General features: G+C 42.0%; 1 protein-coding gene and 1 long non-coding RNA gene across 8 annotated transcripts in view; one reads left to right on the top strand and one right to left on the bottom strand.

The window, feature by feature from the left end:
* LOC134512776 (uncharacterized) overlaps positions 1–10,811 on the top strand; it is a 70,860-nt gene extending 60,049 nt beyond the window's left edge. For 6 of the 7 annotated variants that reach the window (XR_010070235.1, XR_010070232.1, XR_010070231.1 and 3 more), the window contains 2 exons: positions 272–401; positions 1,282–2,414. This is a non-coding gene — a long non-coding RNA (uncharacterized LOC134512776). Of the gene's footprint in view, positions 1–271; positions 402–1,281; positions 2,415–10,560 lie in introns of those variants that run through there. The other variant, XR_010070234.1, reaches the window with a different exon arrangement.
* On the bottom strand, positions 8,008–13,777 carry NENF (neudesin neurotrophic factor). The gene is made up of 4 exons (XM_063328495.1): positions 13,582–13,777; positions 12,295–12,355; positions 10,997–11,100; positions 8,008–10,350 (listed from the first exon to the last, which is right to left on the bottom strand). Exons 1-4 carry the CDS (start codon positions 13,729–13,731, stop codon positions 10,174–10,176), a joined length of 492 nt encoding a protein of 163 aa, XP_063184565.1. The 5' UTR covers positions 13,732–13,777; the 3' UTR covers positions 8,008–10,173.
* Positions 13,778–15,722: the final 1,945 nt, after the last annotated feature.

Consider the following 15,722-nt stretch of genomic DNA (forward strand, 5'->3'; position numbering starts at 1 on the left):
CATCTCTGTGTCCCAGGTCACCTCTTCAGCAGCAAACCTCCAGCCTTCTCTCTTGAACTAGAGTGGGCATTGTTTAAAGACAAAATGAGAAAAATTGCTAAATTTTCAGTCCATTGCTATGGACTGAATAGCAGCAGTGTAATTTTCTATGAATCCAGGCACCTGCAAGGTATCAAAGCAAAAGGCATCAGTATTTTTGGAAAATGAGACTGAGGATGTCAAGCAAGGAACCAACAGTCATGAACTGTTTAATTCATGCTGATTTTCCCAGAACTGTATCCAAGGAGGATGTCACACTTTTCCGTTCTCAAGTTCAACCTCTTCTCTGAGTGCATCAGCAAGTTTCACCTCTTCTGAAACTGTACTGCCTGCGAGTTATTTATAATCTCCTGCTGCTGCCCGTAAGTAGAACTTCACTCACCTTCCTTCTCTCTGCCGTGGATTGTTATATTCCACTGATAAGCTTCTGCTTCAGAATCTTTTAGCAGCCTGTTTTCTTCCACTCCAAGACTTGCTAAACTCAAAGACGACCATTCAGAGAAAGGAAGTATTTACCCTGTTGTCTACAAAAGAAGAGTGCAAGGCTTTAAGTTCAGCTTTACATTCAAACACCGCTACAAGTTTAGGTCTGTTTGGATTCAGTTCATGTGTTTGACTCGTGGTCATCAGCCTATTATATGTGGTGTTGTAATCTCTAAAGCCCAAGTAGATATGCCAAGAAGTGGTCTCAAATTTTCACAATGCAAGGGTTAGATCCAAGTCTCTGCTTTATCTGCTGCCTTTGCACAATATGAGAAAACTTTCAGCAAAATCTGGAAGGTAAAATATGGACATTGGGACATCGATTTCTTTTCCTTTTTCAGAGAGGTTTCTTTAAGTTGAGGGAAAATTATGTCATATTTTGATTTTTCTTGGATGGCTTTGCACTCAGGTTCTTCTAAACTTTTAACTTCTCAGAAAAATAATGTCTCATGTCAAGAAGAACTGCAGAACGCTGCAGAACTGTCCCTGCCCATGGCAGGGGGGTTGGAACTATGTGATCTTCAAGGCCCCTTACAACCTGAACCATCCTATGATTCTGTGATTAACGTGGTAATCTGAACATTCATTAACAGTGCAGAATTTCTGATTGCAACAGCTACAAATAACCCTGGGGAAACAGGAATTGTTTATTCAAGAATAATTCCTGTGTCTCTGCAGTTCATCCAGGTGCACAAGCTCTATTTTTCACAGAACGTTAATCTCAGTTTCTATCTGTTATTTTCGATTTCTTGTCAACAGATAACCCCAGCCAAGAAGATCTAAGCATAAGTTTTGTAAACAAATAAATTTGGACTCTCACCTTCTACTGAACAGGAAGAAAAAAGCCAAAACAGAAAGTGCTATGTAAAGACCAACAGATGGGTAAGGGTACAAGTTTACATTGTTATCATTGACAATATTTGACAGAGGCAAAAATAGGAAGCACGCTGTCTGTTATCAGACCTGCATGTACTGCTCTGCTGTATCTATCTTACCAGTATAAATTGTCCCAGTACCACACTAAGACACATTCTCATTTCCCACCTATTCAGTTTTCTGGCTTAGGGTTTTTTTTTGGTCATGCCAAGATGAAAATCATGCCTATGCTATTAGAGTACTTCTAGCAATGATGCCCACCTATCATACCCTTAGTTGTTTGAGACTGATTGAAGAGAGTGGGGAAAAAAACCCACCTTTTGATATGGCACTGATTTTTCTGTCAAAGCAGTCAGACACATTCTATATTATAACTATCTCAATCAGCATTCACACGTAGGGCTCTGAGCGAAGTAATTATTACAAATCTAAAAGTTAAGGTTTTTTTTTTTTCATTTGTTTTAATCAAAGCGTTTCCTGTATGGACAGAAAAATATTAAGCAAAAGAATAAATGGATGATGGATAACAAAGTCTATGATTGTCATCGCTTACGTCAGTTCTGGGGATTTCAAGATATCCCTGAGAATATCCAGTGTTCATCTGAAAATACGCAAATACTAATCAGAGCTACTTAGCACATCTTACTGATGTGCAGCTGAATCCCACTGAATGGCAGCTTTTTCACTCACAATAGTAGTCAGAAGTTTTTTTGAAATGTTTTCCTCTTGGTTTAACTAGATCAGCTGAAAAATTAGTGTTGGACTTCCTATGTGAAACTTTTCACATCTCTTCCGTTTTCTCTCTTTGCATCTTGCAGACGCAAATTACATTGAACATATTTCAGATAAGTATATTTATCTATAAAAGAGACAGAATACATTTGTAAAAGTCAGCTAAACCGTTTTTTTTCTTGTCTTCTCTCCTGCACCATCAAGTGAGTTCTATGTGTTCTTGGGAGTCTTGCAAGGGAAAAACTGCAGTAAATAAATGCCTTTCCAAACTATCATTTGTTGAGTGTGTAGCCTGATGGTGGTTTTGAAACAAAAGTTAAGGGAGGTGATTTACAACTGTGTTGAGGCTTCTCCTATTCCAAAGCACTGTACTTAAACAGATAAGCATCCTCTTTTAATTTTTACTGAAATGTGGAAGTCTGGCAGGTCTAAAAGTGCAGTCTAAAACATGATCCTGCACTGATACACTGATTCCTATGTTGTTACGAATTCGCAGCCAATATCATCAGACCACAAAGAACATGGCTACAGTTTTCAAAGAAACATAAGACCTTTTCTGCATAAGAAAATTAATACACAAACTAATTCACTTAAATTAATGAAATGCTCATATTTTGACAAAGGAACACAAAAAGAATGGTGTCCATATACACATTACAGTTAGGAAAGAAATAACTTTGGTTTATGTCTAATCCCAAATTTTTGGAGAAATCTCAGACGCTCAATCTGCAGGATTCGGAGTACCTGCACTCTGGCAAGTGGTCTTGTTCAGATTTGGATGCAATAACTAATAACTGTGACAAACAGCTTCTAACCCACCTTACATGTTCTTAGTATGATTTCACTTAACTGCAATCTCTACAACTGCAAAAACAAAACATACTTTCATCTGCATTTCATAACCCCTTTAGTTGAATTTTTGGTTGCTTTTATTATTAGTCCTGTTGCTCTAGTTGTTAATCAGAGAAGTCCTTCTTAAAGCATGGATGATAGAATCTATCCTGCCGCAACAGTTGGTCAAATGTATTAGGATCAAAGTGGGGCACTAGGTGGGAAACAGCAACTCAGGTTATGCTTCCTCTAAGTGATGAACTCATTTGATAATTCTTAATTCCAAATTTCCTATAATTCCAAAGAGTAAACTAGCTAAAGTAAGGCAATTCTTGGCACAGCAATTCATTAAAACCTCAGACCATTCAAACACCCATGTTAAGTTAGAAAGATGCAGATTAGAACCAGCACAGCAAAAATAATGACATGTGCAATGTTATTTGGAAGCAGCAAGCAAATTGAAAAGAAATTCTTCACTCTCCAAAAGAGGTGTGGAGTAAGAGGTGGGCTACAATAGGGCTTTACATAGCTTGCTTATTTTGAGTGCCATTTATAGATACTGAGGGCACCTGTTTTACTGTAATAATACAGAGGTCAGGGAAGCGCAGCTGACTGAAAAAACAAGGATAGCATACAATTCGCTTGTTTTGAGAGCAGTGTATACATACAGTGAGGACACCTGCCTTACTAGAATAATACAGAGGTCAGGGAAATGCAATTTACTGAACAAAACAACCATAACAGACAGTTTGCTTTTAAGCAAAATAAATTTCAGGCTGTTGGCAAGTAACAACCTTAGATATAAAATAGTGTCATTAAATTAACACTGAAAGAAATACTGTGGTACTCTGAATTCATTTTTAAAAAGCAGTCTATGAAAACATGTTAAGGATATATGCCCACTTAAAGCCTTATTATCATACCACTGTTCTGCTGAGTGGGAACCTCAAGTGAAATAGCCTAGGAAGTGATTAAATGTGAGTGCGTCAGTTCCCAAACTGAAATAAAAACAAAAAGGAAACATTTTGCATTCTAAAATGCACTCAGTTGTGATAGTCTTGTCTTTAAGAACAGAAAGGAAGGATTAGAGCACCTCCCTCTGCTCACAGAGATGAGTGAGGGCAGGTTGGATTCACAGGGATCTCACACTACAAGAGTGGGGTTTATATCACCATTTCCTGTTGCAACATTTCTTCATTGAAATGAACCTGAAATTTAGTACAAATAGAAGCTGAATTATCTGCTTTGAGATCAGCAAAGGTGACCTTCATCATGACCTGAAGTGTCATGGGCCCACTAAAGTAGTTCACCCTTCTGTTTACAGTCCTAATCTATTTAGAAAATTTTAGCAGCCTGATCCACGTGTTGATTGTTTTGATGTTCCTCAGTGGCCTGACTTTTGGGTATGTGGGCATTTACATGATGTACCTTTATGACTAGTTTCCCTAGCTGGTCAGCAGTATCTTGCCACAATTCAGCAGCCCAGATAGGTTTACCTCTGCGCTGACAGTTGCTCTGCTTCCACTGCTTTAACCACCTCCACAGAGCATTCGCCACCATCCATGAATCGGTATAGAGATAACAGTACTGGCCATTTTTCTCATTCAGCAATGTCTAAAGCCAGCTGAATGGCTTTCACCTCTGCAAATTGACTTGATTCGCCTTCTCATTCAGCCACTTCTGCGACCCATCATGTAGGACTCCATACAGCAGCTTTTCACCTTCAATTTTTCTTACAATACAACAAGATCCATCAGTGAACAGAGCATACCACTTCTCATTACCTGAGAGTTCGTTATACGGTAGAGCTTCTTCAGCACATGTCACCACTTCTTCTGCTGGCATTACAAAGTCTTTGACTTCTGGCCAATATGTGATCACTTCTGTGATTCCTGGACGATTGGGGTTTCCTATTTGAGCTTGCTGTGTGATTAATGCAACCCATTTACCCCATGTAGCATCGGTGGCATGGAGAGTAGAAGGAACTTTACCCTTGAACATCCAGCCCAGTACTGGTAATCGGGGCACCAGGAGGAGCTGTGCTTCAGTACCAACCACTTCCAAAACAGCTCTAACTTCTTCACATGCTGCCAATATTTCTTTTTCAGTTGGAGTATAGTTGGCCTTGGAGCCTTTGTATCCTTGACTCCAAAATCCTAGAGGTCAACCTCACGTCTCTCCTGGTGCTTTCTGCCAGAGGCTCCAGGTAGGACCATTGTCCCTGGCTGCAGTGTAGAGCACATTTTTAATGTCCCGTCCTGTTCAGTCTGGCCCAAGGGGTACTGCATGCGCAATCTCTTGCTCAATTTATTCAAAGGCTTGTTGTTGCTCAGGGCCGCACATAAAATCATTCTTCTTTTGAGCCACTTCATAGAGAGGTCTCACAATCTGACTATAACCTGGAATATGCATTCTCCAGAAACCCACAACACCTAAGGCACCTTGTGTTTCCTTTTAGTTAGTAGGTGGGGACATAGCTATTATTTTGTTAATCACATCCTTTGGCATCTGGTGATGCCCATCTTGCCACGTAATTCCCAAGAACTGGATCTCTCTTGCAGGTCCCTTGGCTTTGCCTCTTTTTATAGAAAAACTAGCTTTCAAAAGAATTTTGATTGTTTTCTTACCTTTCTTAAAAACTTCTTCTGCTGCGTTACCTCATACAATGATGTTGTGAATGTACTCTAGGTGTTCTGGAGCTCCACCCTTCTCCAGTGCAGTCTGAATCAGTCCATGGCAAATAGGGCTGTGTTTCCACCCCGGGGCTGTTGATTCCAGGTGTACTGGACACCTCTCCAGGTGAAAGCAAACTGTGGCCTGCGCTCTGCTGCCAAAGGAATAGAGAAAAACGTGTTAGCAATGTCAATTGTAGCACACCATTTGGCTGCCTTTGACTCCAGTTCATATTGGAGTTCTAGCATGTCCAGCACAGCAGTGCTCAGTGGTGGTGTGACTTCATTCAGGCCACGATAGTCTACTGTTAATCCTCAGTCTCCATCAGACTTTCGCACTGGCCGTATAGGGCCGTTAAAGCATGAACGAGTCTTGCTGATCACTCCTTGGCTCTCTAGCCAAGGAATTAGGTTACGGATGGGAATCAGGGAGTCTCGGTTTGTGCGATATTGTCATCAATGCACAGTGGTAATAGCAATGGCACCTGCTGCTCTTTAACCCTCAGCAGTCCCACAACAAAAGAGTCCTCTGAAAGACCAAGCAAACTGCTATACCAAAAGCCCACCGATACCCTTTTGAGTCTTTAAAATACCCTCTCCTGAAGCAGTCTATGCCAAGGATGCATGGAGCATCTGGGACAGTCATAATGGGGTGCTTCTCCCATTTATTCCCAGTTAGGCTCACTTCAGCCTCCAATACAGTTCTTGAAATCCCCCGTCACTCCAGAAATAGTGATGGATTCTGCCCCTTAATGATTCGATGGCATTAGGGTGAACTGTGCACCAGTGTCCACCAGGGCTTTATACTTTTGTGGTTCTAATGCGCCAGGCCATTGAATCCACCCAGTCCAATACACTCGGTTGTCCCTCTCCTCCACCTGGCTGGAGGCAGGGCCTCTCTAATATTATGCATAGTACCTGCTATTAACAGATGGGTTCACGCAACTTCTGTAGTGGTCCACAAATGGGTTCATATTCAGACCAGAGAACCGCTCACTGTAGACCAGGGGATGGCAACTCGCATATTCGTGCCTGTAGGATTGCGGTAGGTTGTCCTTCCTACTTTCTCATATCCTCTCTGTATTCGTGGAGAGTGGACTACATGGCACTTTGTGGCATGTACCTTCTCTCTCGAGCCAGTCTTGTAGGAGGGCATCTTCTGCTAACAGCTGCAATGCGGGTCCATACAGGGGAAGTGTGGAATCTTGTCTCCAGCCTGGACAGTTTATCAGACAGTTTTTCAAATAATTTCTCAGTTTTCTCAGTCACTTTCTCAGTCATTTTCTCCTTTTCTCAGTAATTTTCTCCATGGCTGCAACAGTGAGGGGACGAGAGAAACTGTCTTCATACTCTTGTACTCTGCTACACCAACTGTAAATCAAGTGGCTATCGGCATCAGATCCTCCCCAGATCATCGTTGACAATGTGTGGGAATACATTGGTGGTGCACTCTGCACAAACTTCCGTGACATAGGTCATTGGCATGGCATTTCATCAAGGTCTATAATCACTCGCCAGTCACTATAAATTACCTCTCGCACAGCCAGTTCTCTCAGGTACTTAATACCTTTCTCCATGGTGGTCCATTTGCTGGGGTAGCATTTGATATCATCCTTAAAGGGATACCTACACCTTACGGCTGACAAAAGTTGCCTCCAGAGACTGAGACTTTGTGGCTTTCTCCCAAGTGCCTTGTTGACGCCTCCATCTCTGGCCAGGTTCCCCAACTGCCTGGCTTTTTTACTGTCAGAGTCTATGGTATTGGCCCCATTATCGCAGCATTGGAGCAATCAGGTGATAAGCGTCTCACCTTCACAACAGCTGAAGTCCTTTCTCAGATTACACAAGTCCTTCACAGAGAAGGACTGAATGATTACTTCTGTTCCCGAGTCATCCCTATCCATTGACACTGCCTGAGAAGGACTGTCTCCCGGATCTACTTTAGAAGAACCCTTTCCTTTACCTGTTTTAGAAGGACCCTCTCCTGGATCTTCGTCAAAAGAATTCTCTCCCGTGCCATCTGACGTGAGCTGGTCTTTGGTATAAGGGGAAAGGGAAGAAAATGAACTTCTTGTTGGAGCTGGAGTAGTGGCGGTACTGGTCAGTACTGGTGGCAGAGTGGCTCGTGGGATTTCAGCAGCAGCAAGCGCATGTCTTATAACACCTACTCCTGCACCAAAGTATAATATAAAGCCCCTGAAACACATTCAGGAGAGTCAGTAATGAAATCACGATTTTTGAGGACATAACAATCATTTCCAAAATCCCCAAGCTCTAGTGGTGTCACCTTGTGATAAAAAGAAGAGGTAAACTTTCCCAAGGTAAAATTAAACGTGTAATCAGTAACAAAATCCACTAGGTGACGCCCGACGTGTGCAGGTATAGTCGTGGCCCAGTTTATTCCAGCATAAATAGCAGTAAAAAACCATAGCCAAATAGCATGTTTTGCCCAGCACTCCTAACCAAACCACCACAAATAAACACAATGCACAAATGAATAATAGCACAACACATACAGCAGGTTAAGCAGCATTGCATCAACTAATTTTAAACAAAACTCTGTAAAGACACGATATAATATTTTGCTCGAGAACAACATGATGTGAGCTGCCTGTTTTAATTTCAAACCCCTCAGGACTCTCAGAGGAAAAAATCCGATACTCTCTCAGCTGAGCAAGCTGGAATTCAAACTATTCAGGCAATCTGTCAGAGCCCTGCTCCTGCCTCACGTTGGGCACTAATAAATCTGTCATGGTTTAGGCTGGGCTTACCACTAAACAAATGACAGATGCTCTCTTTTAAGCTCTCTCCCCTCTCAGAAGAGAAGAGAGAGAATAAGGGTGAGAGACTTAGGGTTGAAAAAGAAACTACAACTACTTTAATTAAATATAATAAAAAGAAAAGATAATAATATTAATAAGAAAATAATGAAATTTATACCTTATACACAAAACCAATATCAAGCTCCCAGGATGGCAAGAATGTCACCAGCAGCCACTGGGAAAGTCCCAGACTGGACTTGGTGACAGACAGGAACTGGGTTTGGGAACTGGAGTCAGGAACGCACAGATCAGGATCAAAGGCAGAGACTGACCCCTTTGATCCCTCAGCTTTTATACTGAGCATGGGGCAGATGGGATGGAGGACCCTGTTGGTCAGTTTTGGGTCACCTGTCCTGTCCTCTCCTCCCCGCAGATGCAACCCCTCTACGCTCTTCTGCTTCCAACCCTCCAACAGGGCACACAACAGAGTTAGTTAACCTTGGCTGTTACAGCAGTAAGTGTAAGCAAGCACCTCTCTGCATACCATTCCTTGGCATTAACTATAAACATCAGACCTTATCACTCTGAAAGCAGACACCGTCTGAAAAAAACACCATACTTAGTTAGAAGAGACTTAACTGAAAAGTAAAATTACTGAAAAGGAAATTGGCTCTGCTCTATCTCAAACCAGGACACACATGCTTTTACGGTCCTCTTGTTGCTGAAAGACTGCCAGAGAAACCTGATAAAAGGGGTCTGCTTTCCTAGCAGATCCTACAGGATCTGCAGTTTTATATTAGGTTAAAAGCAAGAGGAACATACGAATGCACGCTGCTTTGCAATAGGAATGATGAAGTCAGAGTAAGAACAAATTAAAAATAACAGAAATTAAAAGTGAGAGCTGAAATTGTCAATATAAAGATGCTAACAATATCCACAGGATACTGAACTACTATAATAAACTTGTGTTGTAAGAGTATGTGGTAAACAGGGGGCTATCATTTCCGGGTTTTGTCAGAGAAAGAGTGGAGGAAGCTAGAAGGAAATCATCATAATCTAATATAGATGACATCTTCTATAATTATTTAAAAAAATTAAAAGTGTCATTTATTCAAAACTAACATAATAATAGTCTTACTTAAAATGTCACAGTAGTTCTCATGGGGAAAAAAGATTTATTTTTCTTGGTTTACAGCTGTAGGCTTTGCATAAATACTCCACAGTAACTGTATTTCAAGAGATTGAGTGGTTTTACATCCGGTATTCTCAAACCTATCAAATATTAAATCCCACAATGCTTTTTAAAATGTAAGCCTCCATTACACCCGTTTGTACATGTGATAACCTACCCTCACTTGAAGCACAGAGAATTGATGTAAACTCATTCAGATAACGTATTCTCACTTTTCCAAGGAGTGGGAAACAACTTGGGATTTACAAAAAGACCAGTCATGTTTCAACTATTAAAAACTTCCTTATCTCTTCTAAGGAATGTAACTGTACATTACACACTTGTAAACAGAGAAATCCAGGCAGAAAGAACTTTCATATGAAAAAATTCCCGTAATTCAGAGAAAACAGCCCAAGTGTATGACACTAATACAGATCTATTTGTTTCCTGGAAGGAAGAATGCTATGTTAACTATGTGTGTACGCACATAGATATTTTCTAAACAGAAAACTTACTTATGATAGCTAATTTTTGTACTGAACTCCAGAAAACAGAGAATCAATCCAATATTCTATCCCCAGGCATTCTCTAGGTTCAAAAAAGTTCCTCAAAACTCATCTTTAATGTTGAAATGTGGCTGATCTTCAGGTTTAAAGTCTAGATTGGGGCTGCCATCCTCATTCAGAATTCTTCGAGAAGTATAGCCAACAATTGGATATTTGGCCTTATAAACATTATTGAAGATATCATCCAGGGACGTCAGTTCCTCTTCTGTGAGTCCTGTCTAAATGAAATATGAAAATGAAAAGTCCTGTCTCAAAGAAATAAAAATACAGATATTTACATGCATTTTTCTTTTTTATTAATTGCTATAAAGCTTAGGGTTAGCTTTTGGGTTTACTTTGCAGAGCATGATTAACAAAGTTGATAGTATAGCCTGTAATTTTATTCTTTTCTTTCAAATTCAGTCCTGACAAAACTTTAATATATTCAGGTCAAACAAACGAGGGTTAATCTCCCTTCATTTTCCCTGCATAAGTAAATCACACCTCAAACAAGCAACAAGTCACTGCCAGAGATAGCATCCACCGTCATGTCAGTGACACAGGATACACTAAATCAACTGGGAAAGAAAGTGATTTACTCTCTTTGGAAGCATCTTTTTAAACAGCAGGTAATTTCCCCTTTATATGCTTATGTAAATTGTATTTATTCCACAGATTAAAAACTTTCCTCTTTAAGGCTGTTAACACTGTACCTTTCATGAGCAGTAAATGCATATCCATTTTATGTATTTAAAGAATATTAATTAATTTTATTTTGACAGATGTGAATCGCATAAATTAACACAAATATTTTAATTTTATCATTCATCATCTTTCAAAAGAATATAACTTTGCAAAACAGAATTAAACAGTCTATTTTCTTACTATATCATGTGTAAGATCTGCTGGATCCAGAGACATCTTTGCAACTCCTCTTGTTGAGTCTTTTCCAACCAAAGCATTGTATGGGGCTCCTTTTCCATAAAATTCTGTCAGATTAAAAAAAAATAAAATAATCCAGCGATGATCTGACAATGTACAGCATATAGTCTGCCTCTACTTTTCACCAACCTGTTATACTTGTCAGTGAACTGAAAGAAACAGCTCAAGTCTAAGACTCTTCTTTCCAAAACTGACTTTTCATTTCCTGCTTTTTTATAATATAACCCTGTCTTTAAAAAAAAACCCAAACCAAAACAAAAGACAACAGAGGGTGGGGTTACAAAATACAACCGTTGAACTCCTATACTGCGGTCTTAAAATATACCTATTATTTAGGGAGCTGCGCTTTACATTCTCATGAGAGGTTTGTAGACTCCAGACTTTGCAGTGGCAAGCCTTGTCTAACTTAGGTTTTGAAGATCAGCCAATGCGTACATCCAGACAAGCTGCGTTAACAAGCTTAGTACAAAGCAACAAGCCATTAGTTTGCTTGTGATGACATTACGGCAAGTGTCCAGGACCCCCATGGTACCTTCAGACATTTTACAGGAAATCTGGATTAAGTAGCAGGACTTCAAATTAAAACATCTGTAGTTCTTAGGGAAGGCACAAAGAGCAAATACAGAAATAAAAGGTTTAGGTGTAAATGATGAGACAAGAAACCTCATTAAAAAAGAAAATTTTAAAAGAGAAAAAAATTACTTAGCCCCCCACTCTCCTTTCAAAATCACAGTCAACTCTTCCAAGAGTTTTGACCAGGCCACTGGACAGCACGGGTAGGCAACCACCAGCACAAAAGGAAAAGATGAAGCTGCAGCAATGCTGATTCTGTGTAGTGCAATACAAGGACATCCAAGTTCACTTTGATGTGGTCAGTTCATGTACCCAGTGCAATAAAATGCTGTAGTGCCGGCTTGCGTGTGGCCTGACCCCACATCTGGTGAGGACTCAGGGGTCTGGGCAGGTATCTTCTGCATTTCTTGTCAGCACCCAAGCTAACTGGACTACACTGGTTTGTCTGTCTACGTGTACTGTAATCTCAAACCAGTGTAAATTCTAGACAAAACCTGAGTGGGGGAGGTGTCAGAGGAGGAAAATCGATTTTTTTAAAAAAAGAAAAAAAGTATATTCTTTCTGTTGCAATTGAACTGCAGGCTTCTAATACATTGGGAGTATTTAAAAATAAATGACCGAATAATAGCATGAGAACAAAGCAGATGGCAGAGGAGAAGCAAACTCACCTTTTCCAGAAGTGACATCAAATACTACTCCCTTCACCGCCAGGTAAATGGGCTGTCCTTCCTGGAAAGAAAGCCATCAATATATCCTCAACACTTAAGCGCAGGCAAAAGGCAATTAGTTTTAGCTATGAAATTCATAAGCACTCAGGACACAAAGAAGAGAATTAAATTATTATCTGTTATATGTTTTCTCTTGTTTGTGTGTGTATACCAGCATACACATTATCTCTCTTGAAAGTTCTTGCTTGTGCTTTGAACTGTCCCTGATTATTTTTTTTTAGAATTTAAGCATATAGAATGAGAGAATCTTTTTAACATAAACATCACAATCACAGAAGACGTCCCTCTTGCAAGTCACCTCTCGTCTGCATGCTTGTCTGCTAGAAGATGATCAACTGCGTCTTTCCATTCCTAATGCAGATGGATATTGCCCAAGATAAAAGGGTGTTTGGCCAACAGCATTCTTTATTTGATTAAGACAACAACAGATAAATACATAAACACAGACAAATCTGATCTGCTGACATCTGTTTTACTTAATAAGGCAGTGCTTCTGCTTTGTCTTTCATCCACAAGATGTATTTTTAGTCAGATGCGGGTTAGTTTCTTGGAAGTGCCTAGAGAAGACCCTGGGAAGGTCAGCCAGCAAGTTTTTCAAAAGAGAAGACAGATGTTTATCAGTATAGGACCTTATTGTTTTGAATATGATCTTCTGCTGAGATTTCTGCATCACAGAAAGCTAAAAAATGTTAAGTTGAAATTGCTTTGTTATTTCTATAATCTTGTAGGGGAAAAAGAGGGTCTAAATACATGGTTTAATTAATTATTCAGAGAAAATTACTTTGGCTCCAATTTATGTTAATCTGAAATTCACTGGCATGAGTGCCTTGTCAAGCAGGCAACGAATAAAATCAGAACATGCCATCTAATTGTCTGTACGCAACCTCAAAAGACCAAAAGCAGCAGCTGCCAGCAGGACAAATGAATATCAGGCTAGCAACACAACAACGCCAACAGACTTCTGGCGAATGCCTAAAAAGCAAGTTATCCCGTATTTACTGGGAGAGAGGGAATAGCACAGCAGCACAGCAGGAGAAACCCAAGTTCTAATGTGGTTTCAGGGCACCGAGCAGCAGGGACGGAGGCACCGCCGGGGGCTGTGCGGTGCGGTGCGGCGCCCGGACGCCCCACGGGCCCTGGTGTACCGGCCCCGGCCCGGCGGCTGTACAGACCCGGCCGGGGAGGCTGGGGGGCCCCGACGCGGCTCTGCCTCCCGCCCGCCCCTACCTGTTGCCCGTCGTATCTGGCCAGCTCGGGCTCGGTGAAGAGCCGGACGGGGGCCTCGGCCGGCGGCCTGAAGCGCAGCTCCCGCTCGGCCGCGGCCGGCAAGGCGCCCAGCAGGGCGGCCAAGAGCAGCCGCGCCGCGCCGCCCGCCATGCCGCCGAGGGGAGGGGGGACGGGACGGGACAGACGGCCGCCCCGGCCCGGCCCCGCCTCCAGGCCCCGGGCCCCGCTCGACCGCGGGTAGCCGGGCTGACGGCGGGGAGCAAGTTCGTCAGCCGGCGCCTCGGTGGGCTGGTTAAATGGAAGTCGGTGGGAAGAGTTTAAGGCACTGAGGTTAAATAACTGCCCATGCCCGGCGCTGCTCCGGGGGGGAGCTGTGAGAGGGTCAGGGCTGCAGCTGGGGGGATCGGCTTACAGCTGCCGAGAAAAGATTCCTCCTTTTCCTTTTTTTTTTTTTCCCCACCTTCTGGAGTTTCTCTGCTTGCTGTTTTAAATGTTTATTCGGAAAATCAGCACACGTAGGCTTCGTCTTTCTGACTTAAAAATAATAAACTGACATTGTTAGCCTATAGGAAGGAGAGAATAAATAGGAAATGTTCAAATTATGTGATTTCCCCGTGCTATAAATATAGCATGGGAAAACATTCTGGGCTGGCAGAAGAATAAACAGTTTGATGTTTGTGATTCTATAAAGAATTAAGAAAATTAGAAACTTGCTACAATTTAGATACATAGATCACATCCCTCGCTGTAGTACTGGCAAGTGAGGGCTTGAAGGATTTAAAGCCTGGATGTTTGATGCTGCAGCGCCCGGTCTTCCCGACTACCACGCTGCAATTCAAATCCCTGTTTGGTATCTCCACTCCTTGTACAGTGTCCTGTGAAAGCTGAACCATTCGGAGGAGGATCTGAACAGTAAATAGGAGATGGAAATGGTTTTGATCTTTGTTTTAAGGATTGTTTATAAACTTTTCTTGCATAAATTCCGTATGCCCACCTCTGAGGACACCTGTTCCATGTTGCCTGAGGTAACACCCTTTTCCATAGGCTGTCCAAAGGCAGCGCTGAAGTAGCTAATCCAAAGCAACTTCTCCATAGTTCTCTTCTGGATGACCAAAGCATGGATGAGGCGCACAGGGGAGTGAGGGCGTGTCACCACAGTATGGACGTGACAACCCATGAGCCACTTCCCCATCCTGGTGCAAGCCTGGTGCATCCTGGTGGCCACCTGGGAGCTGACTGCCACAGGCTGCTATCTGCTGTGCAAGCTGAGCATTGGTCCTGTTGGGGCGAGGGATCACTAGGTTGGTACTGAGATTCTCCTTAAGCAGTGAAGTTTGCCTACATGGCCTAAACAATAGCTGGGCTTCAGAATGGGCTTCCCATCCCAGCTGTCGGTCATGTCCACTTGCTGACTCCACATGCCACAAGACAGATATGGAATGTCAAGCAGAAAAGAGACCTTTAGTAGGGCTTTGGACAAAACAGCTCCTGAACGCTCCTGCTATGTGTGAGAGAGCTCTGGCATTTGCCTGCAGATATCCCCCGCACGGCTTGCCGCAGAGTCCCATGCTGCCGGGAAATAGGCAAAAGTCTACTTTGTCAGTTTGGTTCAATCACATTATAGATTTACCTTTTATTCTGAAATAATTAGTTATTAGCGTCTCCCCAGGGGAGGGCTGCACATGCTGAATCCTAGCCAACATCTGTCAGAAGTGTTACTGATTTGGGGGCGAGTTAGAGCCTGCCTTTGAACAACAGACACGTGAAAAATTAATAACAAGACTTAAAATGTTCTCTTTCTGAAAGGAGAAGCTATATATTAGGATTGTTGTCAAAGGACTTCAGACCTTGGTTATTAATTTGCTAGATGTGGGTCTCAGGCATAGGGAAATGATCTCCTGAGCGGAGACTTCCACTACAGCGTTGCATCTCAATGCAAAGAAATGTTGGTCATGCTTTTTCTTGATGATGAAACATTAACAATTACTTCCATGCAGGGGAAGAAAAATAGCTGTGTAGGTATTTGTGGACGGGTGGCTCGTGAGTCAGCTCTTACGTGGCTTTGGCTTTTATCTTCCCGGAGCGCCCCATTGCTGCCGGCACAGCGTGGGTGGGTCTTCGTAGGAGCCCTGCAGAAGTTT

The sequence above is a fragment of the Chroicocephalus ridibundus genome, chromosome 3 (assembly GCF_963924245.1).
Source record: "Chroicocephalus ridibundus chromosome 3, bChrRid1.1, whole genome shotgun sequence".
NCBI classification, from domain to species: Eukaryota; Metazoa; Chordata; class Aves; order Charadriiformes; family Laridae; genus Chroicocephalus; species Chroicocephalus ridibundus.